General features: G+C 37.7%; 1 protein-coding gene across 1 annotated transcript in view; it reads right to left on the bottom strand.

Moving 5' to 3' along the window:
• The window catches only part of PIK3CB (phosphatidylinositol-4,5-bisphosphate 3-kinase catalytic subunit beta), a 74,600-nt gene that overhangs the window by 43,704 nt on the left and 16,252 nt on the right, over positions 1–14,644 (bottom strand). The window contains exons 2-6 of the mRNA XM_070946110.1: positions 12,210–12,321; positions 6,074–6,158; positions 5,534–5,717; positions 4,449–4,674; positions 2,814–3,037 (exon numbers count right to left, since the gene is read on the bottom strand). Coding sequence (XP_070802211.1) covers positions 2,814–3,037; positions 4,449–4,674; positions 5,534–5,686 — 603 coding nt within the window. The 5' untranslated portion in view covers positions 5,687–5,717; positions 6,074–6,158; positions 12,210–12,321. The remainder of the gene's footprint in view (positions 1–2,813; positions 3,038–4,448; positions 4,675–5,533; positions 5,718–6,073; positions 6,159–12,209; positions 12,322–14,644) is intronic.

Below are 14,644 nucleotides of genomic sequence, written 5' to 3'. Positions count from 1 at the left end.
CATGACTAGAAGTCTGGGGGTACCAACTGCCACCTCAGCTATGACGTTGAGCAGCTCGAGCAGGGCCGTTGCCATGCGGCAGGGAGCCAGGTACGTGATCAACAAGCCCATCTGTACTCCACGACCCCACTTCACAAAAAGGGACTCACATCCGGCTATCTGTGGATCTCCCTCGGATCAAGACTTTCCTTTATAATAACCGCCACCCCCCCCGCCCCTGCCCTGAGCTCTCGGCTGATGGAATGCTCGGAAACCTGATGGGCACATATTCACGAGGGGAACCCCCCTCATGGCCCAACCAGGTCTCCGTAATACCTGCCAGGTCCGCTGAATAAGATCGCAAAAGAGGGGGGCTTTATTTACCACGGACCTGGCATTGCACAACAGCAGCCGAAGGCTCAGGCCCTGAGAGTCTGAACAGCCTGGGGTGCGAGAAGGGCTATGGGGACCGGGGTGCGCTATCGCTCGAAGATAGCGAGTGCGCGTCCCCACATGATGCAGCCCCCTGCTCCCGCCATATCTGCCCCTCCCGCTCAACACATTGATAGAGAAGCCCTCGACAGAATGGACTCTGATGTCCCCCTTACCCCTGGAATCTGCACCCTCCATGGCCCCACTGACAGCTGGGCTGGACCCCTCCCCCCGTGGGTTAACCCCCAAACCCACACAACCCTCCCGCCCCTTAAAATCCCTTAAAAATCTATCAAAAAGTTTCCCTAAAAAACCCCTCAATCCCCTTTTTGCGGCATGCCACCTCTCGGGGTGCCAAACCCCGTCATAAAGGTAGGCCCTTGATAAAGTGGAGGGCCACACCTGCGAGAGGGGGGAGTCTCGCAGAATAAGAAGTTCTGTTGGCGAATACATCTAATCAATCAATTAATTAATTAATCAGGGGGAAGTCCACGACCTGGGGTAATCAAGATAGTCCAAAGTCTGGGGAGGGATATTCAATCAATTCCAAGTCAATAAATTCAATAAATTCCACTGCTCTCTCACAGCAGTGGATGGAGTCTAAGCCGCTTTGAGGCCAGATGTTGACACCAGCTGCCCTCTCACGAAAGCTGGGAAGGGCCAGAAACCGCAGTCATCGTCCGGCTCCATGCAAGGCTTGAAATCTGGAATATCTCGCTCTACAACTGGGGGGCATTAATAACAGCCACCAATCTACAGGTCCGCGGGCCAAGAGAAGCCTCCGATGGTTCTGGCGGCTGCACCTTAGGCAAATCAGGAGGCGAATCAGGAGGCTATAGATGTCCATGGGACATCTGTTAAGAATCCTCCTAGCAGTGTCTATTCCACATTCACAAAATGCTTTTATAAAGACATATGGAGCTTTCACTCCAGAAAAAATGTAAGGATTCAAAAGCAATTATTGACAAATGTAAATCATAGCTCAGTTTTCATTTCATTTGGTTTTATTATTATTATTTTTTGTCTGGGACTTTATTTATGAATCAGCTTTTTGGTAACCAGCCAAACCTCATGATGGAGTATCATAGCTATAATAAAGAAGTCAGTCAAAATCCATTCAATATTTTCTTAGTTTCAAAATGTATTTGTCTCAAAACTGTTATGTTCTCTGAAGTTTCTGCCAAAGTGCAGATATTCGCAATATTTGCAAATAGCAAATATTCAAAAATTAAGTCATCAGCTATATAGCTATATAATTGTTATTTCACAGGAATCACCTGTTTCTATAAAGCTCTACAATCAGTTTAAGTATTATACATTAATGAAGAAAATCTAACATAAATATTAATAAGATTGCTATAAGAGATGGGATTTAATTTTTTTTCCAAAAAAGCTATTTTCCCAGTTGATAAATTCCTCTTAAACTAAAATTCCTGCAAATATCAACTGACATGGAAATTTTGAACCAGGAAACACATGGCAAGAAAGAGTTAATATGCCCTTAGCTAAATTTATTTCTCTATGCCCCAGATTTTCGTTTGTAAAGAAAATGACAAGCATGTAAGATTCAAGCAGGTTCATAATCAATATATTGATTAATCTTAAGAACTCAGAAAAAATAACATAATTTTACTTTCAGACCACTATTATATCTGTTTTTACTCTTATGCATATAGAAACAAAACAATTTTTGTTAGTAACTATGTAACTTGCACATGTATGCTATCTTTTATTTTGAAATTGCTGTTTTAACTGGAAAGGACATCAATTGCAGCTATCTTAATATGAATGGACAAGTCTCGAACTGAAAGAAACAATCTTCAACAGGAGCACAACAATCAGATATAAGCACTTCGATTTTTTGAGAATGAAATTAAGGTCTCCTATGCCGCCTACATTAGTCACTTTTTAAAATGCCATAAAATGTCATTGATTCACAGACATTCAGAAATTACTGTAATTTCACAATTCAAGTTGCAATGCTTAAAGCCGTGTTCCACTTTAATATGTGAAATTTAACAGTTAATTCAGAAGGTATCAGAAAATAGTGTTTTGGTTTAAAAACAAGAATATGAAAGGAGTCGGATCCAAAATCATTCATGTAATTTAATTTGTTAGGTATTGATGCCATCCAATTTTTTAAAAAAAGACTCTGGACAGCTTACAATATGTAAAATACATAAATGTACAGTTACACTCATTCATAGAATTTTCATGTTTGTTCTCAATCAACTGCTATGCCATATCGGCATAGATTAGATCTTAAAACTGTTCTTGGTTCTAAAAAATACAATAAAGGGACCACTCTTTCAGAAATATACAGAATGCCCATCAAATCCTTCACATTTAGTGAAAATTATTTAAAGGAGAGAAAAGTTTGAAAATTAGATTAAGAACCCCACCTGACAGTTCTCATAATGGATAGCCACAACAATATTGCCACCATAAAGTTTATCCTGGAAGTTGTCCTGGATTGCTGGTTCTAATTCTGGTGGATATGTGTGCTTTAACCAATTCATCGAAGACAATCCCATCAGTGACTGCATTTTCTCTTCACTAATTTGTCGCATCTTAATCCGAAATTCTTTGATTTCTGGGTCCTGTAGGGCATCAAATTCATGGAGGCCTGGATTTTTTTGTGTGTGTTAAAAAAACAACAGCGGCATTAAAACTAGATGTATTTTACTGTACCTACTTACTATTATAATCATTAAAGTCCATTTAATATAAGAACATTTATGACACCTACATACTAAGGGTCTTTTACAATCCATGAAGCTTAAAGGGTAAAGCTTTTAATAACTATAGAATTACACTATTTTCTTTATATTGAAAGATTAATTTTAATGCATATTTAATCATTTGTAGGATAAAATTATTTTTTAAAAAATATACAATCTGTACATTTTACACTTCTGTCTAAAACAACGCCTTGTTTACAGGCTATCTTGGTTAATTACCATTTGCAAATACAGTGGTAATTTTAAAAAATCATTTTCTGACTAATGCACGTACTAAATTTTGTGCATCTGACCACAATGCATGCGAAATGAGAATAATGCTGGCACAGCTGTACAACAGTTTATTGAAATGGGACAGTAGAAACCAGTGATCTTCACAGCATCTTTATCTGTTCTCTTAGCAACCATTTTACTTCCAATTTAAGGAATGAATTGTAGTTGCTAAATGAGGAGAGGGTGTTCATGTATAAAGTACAACAAGATGGAGGAAAGGAGAGCTAAAGAAGTTGGACAATATTGTTTAAATTGACCCAGTTCAGAATTCTCAAACTATTATGCAAGTTTGAACATGTCTGTTCTCCAAATTCTCCAAGTTTCTGGACTTCTTAATGCAGCTCTCAGCAATAAATAAATAAAATATTATACATCTGACAATACTTCCCAGAAATCCATTGCATTATAAGGAAAGATGGGACAGTTGTAACTCCGCCCTCCCTCTGCCTCCCTATACTCAATAGGTTGACAGCAAAGATTGAGAAATGACCAGCAATTGGCTGCTTTGAATCTGAAGTTGAAATCTGTAATCTCTTAATGGTGATGGACGGTGAGGGAGCAACTCAGATGCCTGCTGGTGAGGTAGGACTATCTAAAGACTGTTGGTGATTGATGGCTATATCCTCTTCTTCATGGAGGGAGGGAACCTTTGGAACATGCTGGGATAGGGAGGGGAGTGCAGTTTTCCTCATGGTCCATGAGTCAGCAAAGTGACAGTTGCAGTTCTGCAATCCAGCCAAGGAGAAGGAGAAGTAGTTTTCTATACTCCTTGCCAGCTTCCCACAAGCAAAAGCAATGGGGAAACCCACAGGAAGTTGGAAATCACTCCTGCTCCCACTGTTGTTTTGCCCACCAGTGGTCATTCTGTTTTTCCATTTAGGTAAGGAAATATCCCTAAAAGGATGACCCAACAGGTCATGGGTTGTCTAGTGTAAAATAAAAATATCATTATCTTGTTTCAATTTACCTCAAGTTAATGTGCCTATAGTGCTTTATCCCCAAAACAAGAACATTGACATTTACCTTTTCCTATGAGAACACCTATTTTAGAGTCTAACTTTTCTCCTGGGTCACAGCTTCTTGTAATTAACTGGAGAACAGGAAGAAATGGTCTAATATCACAGAGTCTTCGGGTTTCATCTTCCAGTTCCTCACGTACTGCTGTTTGGTTCACACAGGAGAACATATAGGAATCAATCTCCAGAAGAAGATGAAATAGAGGGTAGCTGTGTGCTTGCTTCCATAATAGCTGCAAATAAGACCAAATTGTGATAACATAATGCTCCAGTTGATTCACTGGAAAGTAAATTCTTTTTCAATTTACATTTAGCATTAATTGGTGTTCCTTTCCTACTCTTGCAAGCTCAAACTCCAGCATAAACAAACATCCTTAAATTAAATCCAGCCGACTCAAGCCTTCAAAGAACAACAAATGTATCAGATTTCAGTGTGTTGGTATGTTGAGCTTAAGAGAAAACTAGTTCATTATACTACAATGAGTATTCTAGAACAGCCTTTCAGTAACAAAAGGGATACTTATAAAATCTTATTTATATTTAAACAGAAAGTTCTAAGGAAGACCTTTTTTCTCCAAGTTGGTTCTTTTGTGATCTCTTTGGTAAGTTTGTCAAACTATTGAACTAGGTCGGGTAATTATTAAAGCAAAAATCAATTCCACGCCAAATGTATAATCTCTATTAATCAATCATTAGATTTATTTCCTAAAAATGGAATAAAAGTGCTTGGCCATCTTCAGTACCAAACAGAGATCTCCCACATTTATTATTTAGCTAATGGAAGAAAGAGTTGGCTGAGCAGATATGCTCCTAAAGATCCAGAGGGTTCAGAACAGCACCTCTTGAATCTTCTCTAAGGAATGCAGTGGGATAATTTTCTGTTCAAAATATTATTTTTTTATTATATTGCTCCTTTTCTACGAGGAGCTGGATGTTTCACGAAAATGACTGAATTGTGCTCCCATAGGACATCTGCTCTTAAACGCATCTTAGTAATTCATATTAAGAATCTCACTTAGTAAAACCACTAAGTAAAAATACTAATAAAATATGTTTCAATTAAAATATATGACTATCTAAGCAGCATTTTACCTGTTTGATATGACAAATAGTGGCATCACGAGGAACATCTAGACTAATATAAATTCCAGTGGGAAGCAGGCAATCCACAGAGATTGAGCTATCAACTGCTATGTGTGAATCTATTGCCCAGATGTCCAAGATATCTGCCATGGCAGGAGGCATTATAGAATTTAAATATCATCACCACATGGACCTAAAAAAAATAAAAAATAAAGATGGAGCAAGCTGAGATTTTTTTTCCCGTCCCTCAGATTAGCTTGAAAAAGATGGAACAAAAATCTACAGAATTACAAGTCAAATTCTAGTTAAAGGTGCCCTTGAGATGTGCTCAACTGCTGTTGAATACACAACCACAAGCACATACAATATGCTAAGAAGATGCTGCACTAATGTCTCCATTTGAGCCAGGACTTCACAGAAATGTAGATGTACAGAAGAGATCTACTATTGTCTTCTTATGAGAATCTTTTTGATTTTTCAGCTTAGACTAAAGTCCTGGTATTCCTTGGAGGTTCCCCATTCAAACTAACCAGGCTTGCCCCTGCTTACCTTTTAAATCTTGATAAAGTCAGCCAGGCATTGCCACTAGCTTAATATTATGTTCATATGCAGCCACTGTATCCAAGGTGTCCAGCTATCAAGACAAATTAAGTATTTAGTGTAAATATAAAGATATAAATGTCAGCAAAATCTTATCACATTTTAATATTATATATAACATTAGCATTCCATTTTTATGAAGCTATTTTTATCAATAATTGGAATCCATTTTTATGTGGCATCCAGAATTGCCTTCAGTGCCATAGATGGCTATATAAATTTGATAAATAAATAAATAAAATAAAAACTGAAAGCTTTTGCCTTTGTTCACTTTTTCCTTTTAAGCTGTTGTTGGTTAGCTTTCTAATTATCCTATTAACAGCAAGCATGGTAAGATTCACATTAAATATAGCTTCTCATTAGCTGTAAAAAAATGATATAATGTTTTTAGAATAGCTAACATGCACACAGATGAAAGGAACAGGACAGCATCATTTATTATTATGTTCAAACTGCCAGTAAACTGTAGTTCACTATGCAAAGTGTTACTGCAATATGAGGGTTGATTTAAAAGTAATGTTTCCAATGCTACAAGCCACCAACAGATGTCACTACTGATAGTCCAAAAGCTCTGACATGTTCTTTAGCATCTGTTCTTTCATTTCATTTTGTAGTAAGTTCCTGTGGGTGAAAAAGTGTGTGTAGCTATTCTTTGTAAAATAGAAGCCTGTGATAACTCAGTGTAATTTGAATAACATGCTACAATTGGATTTTCAGTGTCAAAGAAGTCTCCTGAACTGAAATTCACCACCAAATGCAGGTTATTTATGAGGATGACTGGGTTGATGTGATTTCTGCATGTCCCTGGGCTAAAAAAAAAAAAAGAAGTAAATGATGAACCTCAAAGAGGTGAAATGTATGATGAGGAATGAAGTGGATGACCTGCGGATGACAAGTACTAACTGCTACATTTTTCCTGACTGTGAAAGCAACACCGCTTTTTCCTAGTTTTTCATGTCCTAATAGTAGCAATAGCATTAGCAATAGCATATTACCCCCAACAATCTGGGCCCTCATTTTACCAACCTTGGAAGAATGGAAGGCTGAGTCAACTTTGAGCCTGGTAAGATCTGAACTGCGAAACTGCAGGCAGCCGGCAGTTAGCAGTCAACAGAAGTAGCCTGCAGTACTGCATTCTAACCACTGTGCCACCACAGCTCTTAAATAGTAAATCTTTACTATTACTTAGCAAATAGTATGATCTTCTGAAAGTGCACAGTTCCAGTCTATTTCAATTCACTAATGCCCGAGATGCCAAAGTTTAACCAATTTGTTTTATCTTTCACTGTGTTGAGCTTTTTAACATTCATGCTTCTTACGTTCCATGTGCCAATTGTAATTCTGTCTTTGGGGCTTCAGATTTTCTTTTCTTGTATGGTAAGGTCAGAAGCCATATGCCATGAAAGTTTTAATCAGCCATATCATAAACATCATTAGAACTCCAAAACATTTTAGCTGTGTATGCTGAGTGCCATGCAGCCTAAGGGCCCATCATCCTTAATCATTTTATCTTAACTATCCAATAAGGAGGGATTTGTTTTTTGTAAAATACAGTATATTGCTTGTCCCTTGCTGTATGAAAATTATGCCTTTTTTGTTATCTAAGAGATCAGTTACTTGAAATCTTCTTGTATTGCTGTTGTCCATTATACCGTATGTGCTGTTTGCTTTAAATGAGACCTTCATGCCTTAGCTATGAATTATGTACCGTATTTTCCGGCGTATAAGACGACTGGGTGTATATGACGACCCCTGACTTTTCCTGTTAAAATATAGGGTTTGGGCTATACTCGCTGTCAGAGCTGTGGAGTCGGGAGATAAATGTTCCGACTCCGACTCCGACTCCGACTCCTCAGTTTTTTGTACTTCCGACTCCGACTCCGACTCCGACTCCCCGACTCCGACTCCTCTGTATTAATATGCGAATGTATTTTATACATTCCTTGAAGGAAAGAAAGGCAACATACATGTCATTACCACAGGACTACTGGCTGGGAAGCCAACAGTCTACTGTATTGAACAGTTTAAGCAAAAGACAAACACAATGAAAACAACAAAGTTTTATTAATTTTTTTTTATTAATTTAATTAATCAAGTTGCTGGATAGTAGCAGCAGGCATAAACATCAGGAACAGGAACTTTACCAGTTCAAAAATACAAACCACATTATTTGGTTGTTTTAGAACAAAAACAAAGCTTATCTATATGAACCAAAAACAAAATCTGTAAAACCTAGAAATGGTTTATATTAATCTTGAAATGTAGTTATAGGCTTAGCAAATGCAAATCAATTCAATGTAGAGTTCTAAGGAAGAGAATTGCCTCTGCCAGATCCTCTTTCATAGAGGCTCTTAAGTCAGACTTTATTATTTTTAGGGCTGAAAATAATCTTTCGACACTGACTTGGGTGGGTGGCATTGCAGTAACTATTCTGGCCACATCACTAACGATCTCTGGATAAACAAGGATGGCTTCTTCAACAGTAAGTTTTGATGAGCGATCATACTTTTCAACTTCTTTTAGTGCTTTATAAAACTCCTGTTGGAATTTTTTTATTTGGACATTTACTGGTTCTGTAACGCTTATGCGACGTCGCTTTCCTTTAGCAACTTCCATTTTGTCTAAGAAGGAATCAAAGTCTAATTCTTCGTTTGAAGAAGATGATTCTGAGTTACCACTATTGCTTAAAAGAACTCCATCCTCCTGTGGAGGTATTTCAGGTCGTAATCCCTTCATGCGAACTGCTACATCATAGAGGGCCTTTTTCCCAGTAGCAATCTGTTTACTGTTCAATAAAAGTCGGCTCATTGGGTCGACATAAATAGCCGCTAACAAGATTTCATTTTCCAGCAAAAGACTCTCTCTTTTCATCATTGAAGATGCAATGCCCTCAGCTATTAACCCTCCATTTTTGTTCAGGCGATATAACAGGCTCTTCCATTCCAAGAGGAATTTACCCGGGGTTAGATCATCACATTGCAACCTCTTGGTGACAGTGAAGGGGTGAGAAAGAAGGTTCTCCAGCTCTTTTGTTTGTGTCCACTGGCTTGCAGTTAATGCAAGATTTTCATTGTCCATTTCTTCTATGAAGTCTTTAAGTTCAAGCAAACGCTTCACCATTAAATAAGTGCTTCCCCAGCGAGTTGTTTGATCCAAAATGGCTCCTTTTCCTGCACGTCTTTTCAAAATTGCATCTGTTTTTGGGGCCCTGGCTGCAACAGTTACTTGCCGTAATTTGCCAATTAATGTAGCTGCATGGCGATCTTTTAATCCATCTCTTATGGCAAGTTGCAGTGTATGAACAGCACATCGCATATGATGAATAGTAGCAAGCTTCAATGCTTCTTCAACAAAGTTGTCTAAAAAAATGTCAGCATTCTCTTCAGTTTCTAAACTTTCTCTAATACTTGCAGAGCTGTCTTCCTCTAAGTCTAATATCTGTTTGATACCTTCTTCATCTGCCTTCATCTTCTCAATTGTGCTCAACATGTTAGAAGCGTTATCTGTCACAACACATAAAATCTGTTCCTTTTTAATTTCAAAATCTTCTAGAACACCCTCCACTAACTTCTGAAGGTAATCACTGGTGTGATGTGCCTGAGTGTCCTTTACTCCGAGGGTCCGTGTTATTGTTTTGTTATTTTCATCCACAAATCTAACATTAATAGCGAAATAATTGACTCTGTGACGTGTGCATGCATCCATTTTAAGAAAGACAAAACGTCCTTTCATAACTTTATGTTAGCAGTCTTTTTGCCATTGTTTAGGATGCCTCCGGAGTCGGAGTCGGAGTCGGTGCATTGTTTGCCGACTCCGACTCCGACTCCAGGTACCCAAAATTTCCTCCGACTCCGACTCGACTCCGACTCCGACTCCGACTCCACAGCACTGCTCGCTGTATAAGACTACCCCTCTTCCAACGCACACCAAATAAAAATTAAAAAACATCAACTGGCTCACCCACAATGTAAAAGCAGCTGTGCTAAACCCAAAATGGCCCCACAACAAGCAGGAACCTCACACAGCCACAAAAAGCCCAAAAAAACAACTTTCACACTTTACACACACACAATACAACACACCTGGCTCACCCACAATGTAAAGCAGCTGTGCTAGACCCAAAATGGCCCTGCAACAAGCAGGAACCTCACACAGCCACAAAAAGCCCAAAAACCCAACTTTCACACTTTACACACACAAAATTCCACATATAGTTTTGTGAGATTTTGTGTGTTTGTGTAGTTAGAGTGAAACACTACAGAAACACACTAAATCTCAGAAAGCTGCACAAATATTATTTTATTTTATTTTATTTTATTTTATTTTAATTTTTATGTGAAAGCTAAATTTAAAACTTCCTAAACTTTAAATGGCTAGGTCTAAAAAAGAACAACTAAAACAAACCCCAATTAACTATTTTTTTTAAAGCTCCCAAAGGGGAAAAAAACTTACCCAATAGAACAGGGGTCTCCAACCTTGGCAACTTTAAGACTTGTAGACTTCAACTCCCAGAATTCCTCAGACAGCTTTGTTTTGCTGGCTGAGGAATTCTGGGTGTTGAAGTCCACAACTCCCTGCCTGCTTGATTGCAGGCAGGGAGTTGCTTGCTGATGGAATGGATTCAGGCAAGCGTTGTGACTAGCAGCTAAGGTAAGCAAGCTGGAGGGGGAAAACTTTTTTCCTTTTACATGGCTCTGGCGATCCAAGCTGAGTTGCCTCATTAGCAGGCAACTCAGCTGGGATTGTCAGAGCTTGGATCGCCAGAGCCATTTAAGGCTCGTCAGAGCCTTTCGGGCTGGTCTGCCTGGTTACAGGAGAATGACACCGGGTGTATAAGACGACCCCCGACTTTTGAGAAGATTTTCATGTGTTAAAAAGTCGTCTTATGTGCCGGAAAATACAGTATCTTGGCACACACCTTTAATATTCTTTGCTCATTCCTCCCAGGAAGACCATCCCCACCAAAATGGGTGGGGCAGGATAATTGGGAAATACATGATTACTATTATTAATCACAGTTAATAAGCATTAATATATCATATTCCCAAATATAGTAGTAAAAACAAAGGGATAGACTGATTTTTCCATCATGGTAAGGTCTGCCATTGAATTAGAAAGAAATGTAGCTACATAAAGTATATGTTTTGACTGAGCAGAAATGGAGGGAGTGCTTAATCCTTTTTTTTTTTTGAGTGGATTGTTTCAATGTTAGTGACAATATAATTCTACCAAAACTATTTCTCTGCTCATGACAGTTTTCATCAAATAAAGGATCATTGTTAAACTGTACGTGGCCACCATCTAGATACACTCAGTAGGTGGATTTAAACCCTTATTTCAATTTGCGTGGTTTGCCAATTTTATTTACATAAAAATTAGGTGCAGTGTGCAAAAATGCAGCACTTCAACAATAAACCAATTGTCATTATGAGCCAAGAACTCTGATTTTTATATTACAAAAAGAGCCACAGATATTTCATTCATTATTAATATCCAAGTCATGTGTTTTAGTTACTATATGATGTTGGCTTTCACCCTTTGTTCTTCTAAGATTAGGAAAACAGTTTTCCAATCTATACAATGGTGATTTTTATAAATAATTTTAAACAAAGTTCTGCAGTAGACTTGAGTAACATTTTTGATTTTTTTCCATAGGCCTATGGATTTCTTGACAAATGATGTTTTAAATGATGTTTCTCAAGATGAGATTTAAAAAACAGAAAAAAAGAATTACAGTGGTGTGAAAAGTCTATTGTATTAGAATTTCCACATATTGATCTAGATAGTGGTTAATGAACCAGGAAAGTGTGAGTTCTAATTCTGCCTTAGGCATGCAAGCTAGCTGGGTGACTTTGGGCCAGTCACTCATGCTTAGCCTAATTCATCTCCTAGCATTGTTGTCATGTGAAAAATAGGAGGAGGAAAGAGTATTTAAGAATGTTTGCCACCTTGAATTAATTATAAAAATAATAAAGGTGGTATAAAAATATATTTTAAAAATGCTGAGAAAAACCAATCAAAATTCTCTCCTTTGTACATATAGTATGCTTATGGAATTGTTACTTTAACAATAAAAATAACTTACATTGTTGCTTTTCTGTTCAGAATTCATTCAAAGTAATTCTGGCCACTTAAGCTTATTTGTGCAAACCATCTTTTCTCTTGGTTTTCTTGGAAAGACGCACTGGATGACAGAACTGTTCCAAAAAGAAGAAGAAGAAAAGTAAAATGGGATGTCTGAATAGAAGGCAGTTAAATCATGAAATATATTAGCTCTATGCTCATTTCCAATTAATTGCAAATTGCAAATGTACACAATGTATATTTCATATTATAATACCACATGAACTAATATCTCCTAGTACATATTATTCTCTAGGGGAGAAAAAAATTCTTATTAGACCACATGGCAATTGAAAGCCCTGAACTTAATCTGTTTTACAGGGATGTTGGTAATTTTTCTATCCTACTTTCTTGAGTTCTTGAAACAATATAGGAAGGAATTTAAAAGGAAGAAACAGGGACATAAACATGGAATTAAAAGGTATTATCTTCATCACTATTTTTTTCCAGCTTTCAATTTGGTTTCTTTATTTCCTTGGAAGTATAAGATATAACTTTTTAAAAACCTTATAATAAGCCTACACTAAAAAGGACTAGAGAAGGAAAGCAACACTTGGATTTGCCAACTATAGCAATAGCACTTAGACTTATATACCACTTCACGATGCTTTACAGCCCTCTCTAAGTGGTTTATAGAGTCAGCATATTGCCCCCAACATTCTGGGTCTTCATTTTACCAACCTCAGAAGGATGGAAGGCTGAGTTCAACCTTAAGCACGTGAGAATCAAACTGCCAAACTGGCAGCCGGCAGTAAGCAGAAATAGCCAGCAGTACTGCATTCTAACCACTGCACCACTATCCATAAAGAAAGTCATGAAATGCCAGGTCATCTACTACTATGCCAAAACAACCTACTGCTGTCTTCCCAGATCTGACATCCATCCAGAAATGAGAGCCAATATGATATAATGGCTAAGGGAAACTTACAGTTCTGTACCATCAATTACGAGTGCAGGAGGTCAGACTTTGACCAGAATTCTTTATAGGAGCTATAAATCTCAGTAACACAGGAATGACACAGGGATGCCTATTTTTCCCTGAGACACGCCTTTTTCTTTTGAGGAGCCTCACTAAATGCCTCTGTTCTATTCACTTGATCTTTCTTTGTATATGACTAAGATGGTAGGTCAGGTAGTCTGCTAGATTCTAGAGAACCAACTTTTTCCTGAGAGTTCAAGTTCAGAACTTGTGAACTTGAACGTGAACTGTTCCTTCAGTTCAAAATCTGAATCATCAAACAGATCATGACATCCATGTTGGAGCTCACCCTCAGCCAAAGATAATTACTTCTGTGATAACTTTTGGTCAGTAACATAATTCACTCAGTCCAACCAATTCACACGGTTTTGTATGAGAAAGATGGGAGGATGGAATGCTATCAACACTGCCTCAACCTCCTGAAGGTCAAATGGAACATAAATCTAACAAATAAGTAAATGTCCCTGCTTTGTTATCTTCCAATGTGTTGCAGTAAAGCCAGCAAAATCTCCAGCATTGGTAAATTCAGCACTTCGAGCACCATCTTGGAAGATGATTTGTTCTGACAGATACAGAGGACTGAAACCATACTGAATCTTCTTGTTTGCTTCAAAACTGCTGACACCTTGAATTCTGAAACACTCAACTTGTCACATAATAAATATTGTGCTAAATAAACAATAGCAAAACTGGGTTTGTTTTGGAATTAACCTTCCCAACTTTTCAGATATTTTGATATTTCAACTTCCAGAGTTCTAATCAATACCCATTTTGCTGGGAATTCTATATACACACATGCAAATATCTCAAGAGTGTCTAAACTGGTACACAATGTTCTAAAATAATATTTTTTTAAAAAAAGTTACAGGTAGTCCTCGAGATATGACCACAATTGAGCCCAATATTTATGTTGCTAAACACAACATTTGTTAAGTGAGTTTTGCCCCATTTTATGACCTTTCTTACTATGGTTGTTAAGTGAATCACTGCAGATGTTAAGTTAGTAACATGGTTGTTAAGTGAATCTGGCTTCCCCAATGACTTTGTCAGAAGGTCAGAAGGTCACAATGACCCTAGGACATTGCAACTGTCAAAAATATGAACCAGTTGCCAAGCATACAAAGTCTGATCATGTTGCCATGGGGATCCTGCAACAGTCGTAAATGTGGAAAATAGTCAAAAGTCACTTTTCTCAGTGCCATTGTAACTTTGAATGGTTGCTAAATGAACTGTTATAAATCAAGGACTACCTGTACTTTGTTTTATCAAAACCCCTGAGTTATGGATCTGGCAGGCTATACATCTGAAAATAAATGGATGTCTATCACTAATCTAGAAACCGTGTCTGTAACATTAAACAATGTGAACAACTGCAAGATTCAAATGCTGTGCTTCTCCAGTGATACTTCTTTAATTCT

Source organism: Pituophis catenifer, unplaced genomic scaffold (assembly GCF_029215685.1).
Source record: "Pituophis catenifer annectens isolate HBS135680 unplaced genomic scaffold, rPitCat1.0.hap2 SCAF_6, whole genome shotgun sequence".
NCBI classification, from domain to species: domain Eukaryota; kingdom Metazoa; phylum Chordata; class Lepidosauria; order Squamata; family Colubridae; genus Pituophis; species Pituophis catenifer.
This window is presented reverse-complemented; position numbering and strand designations above follow the sequence as displayed.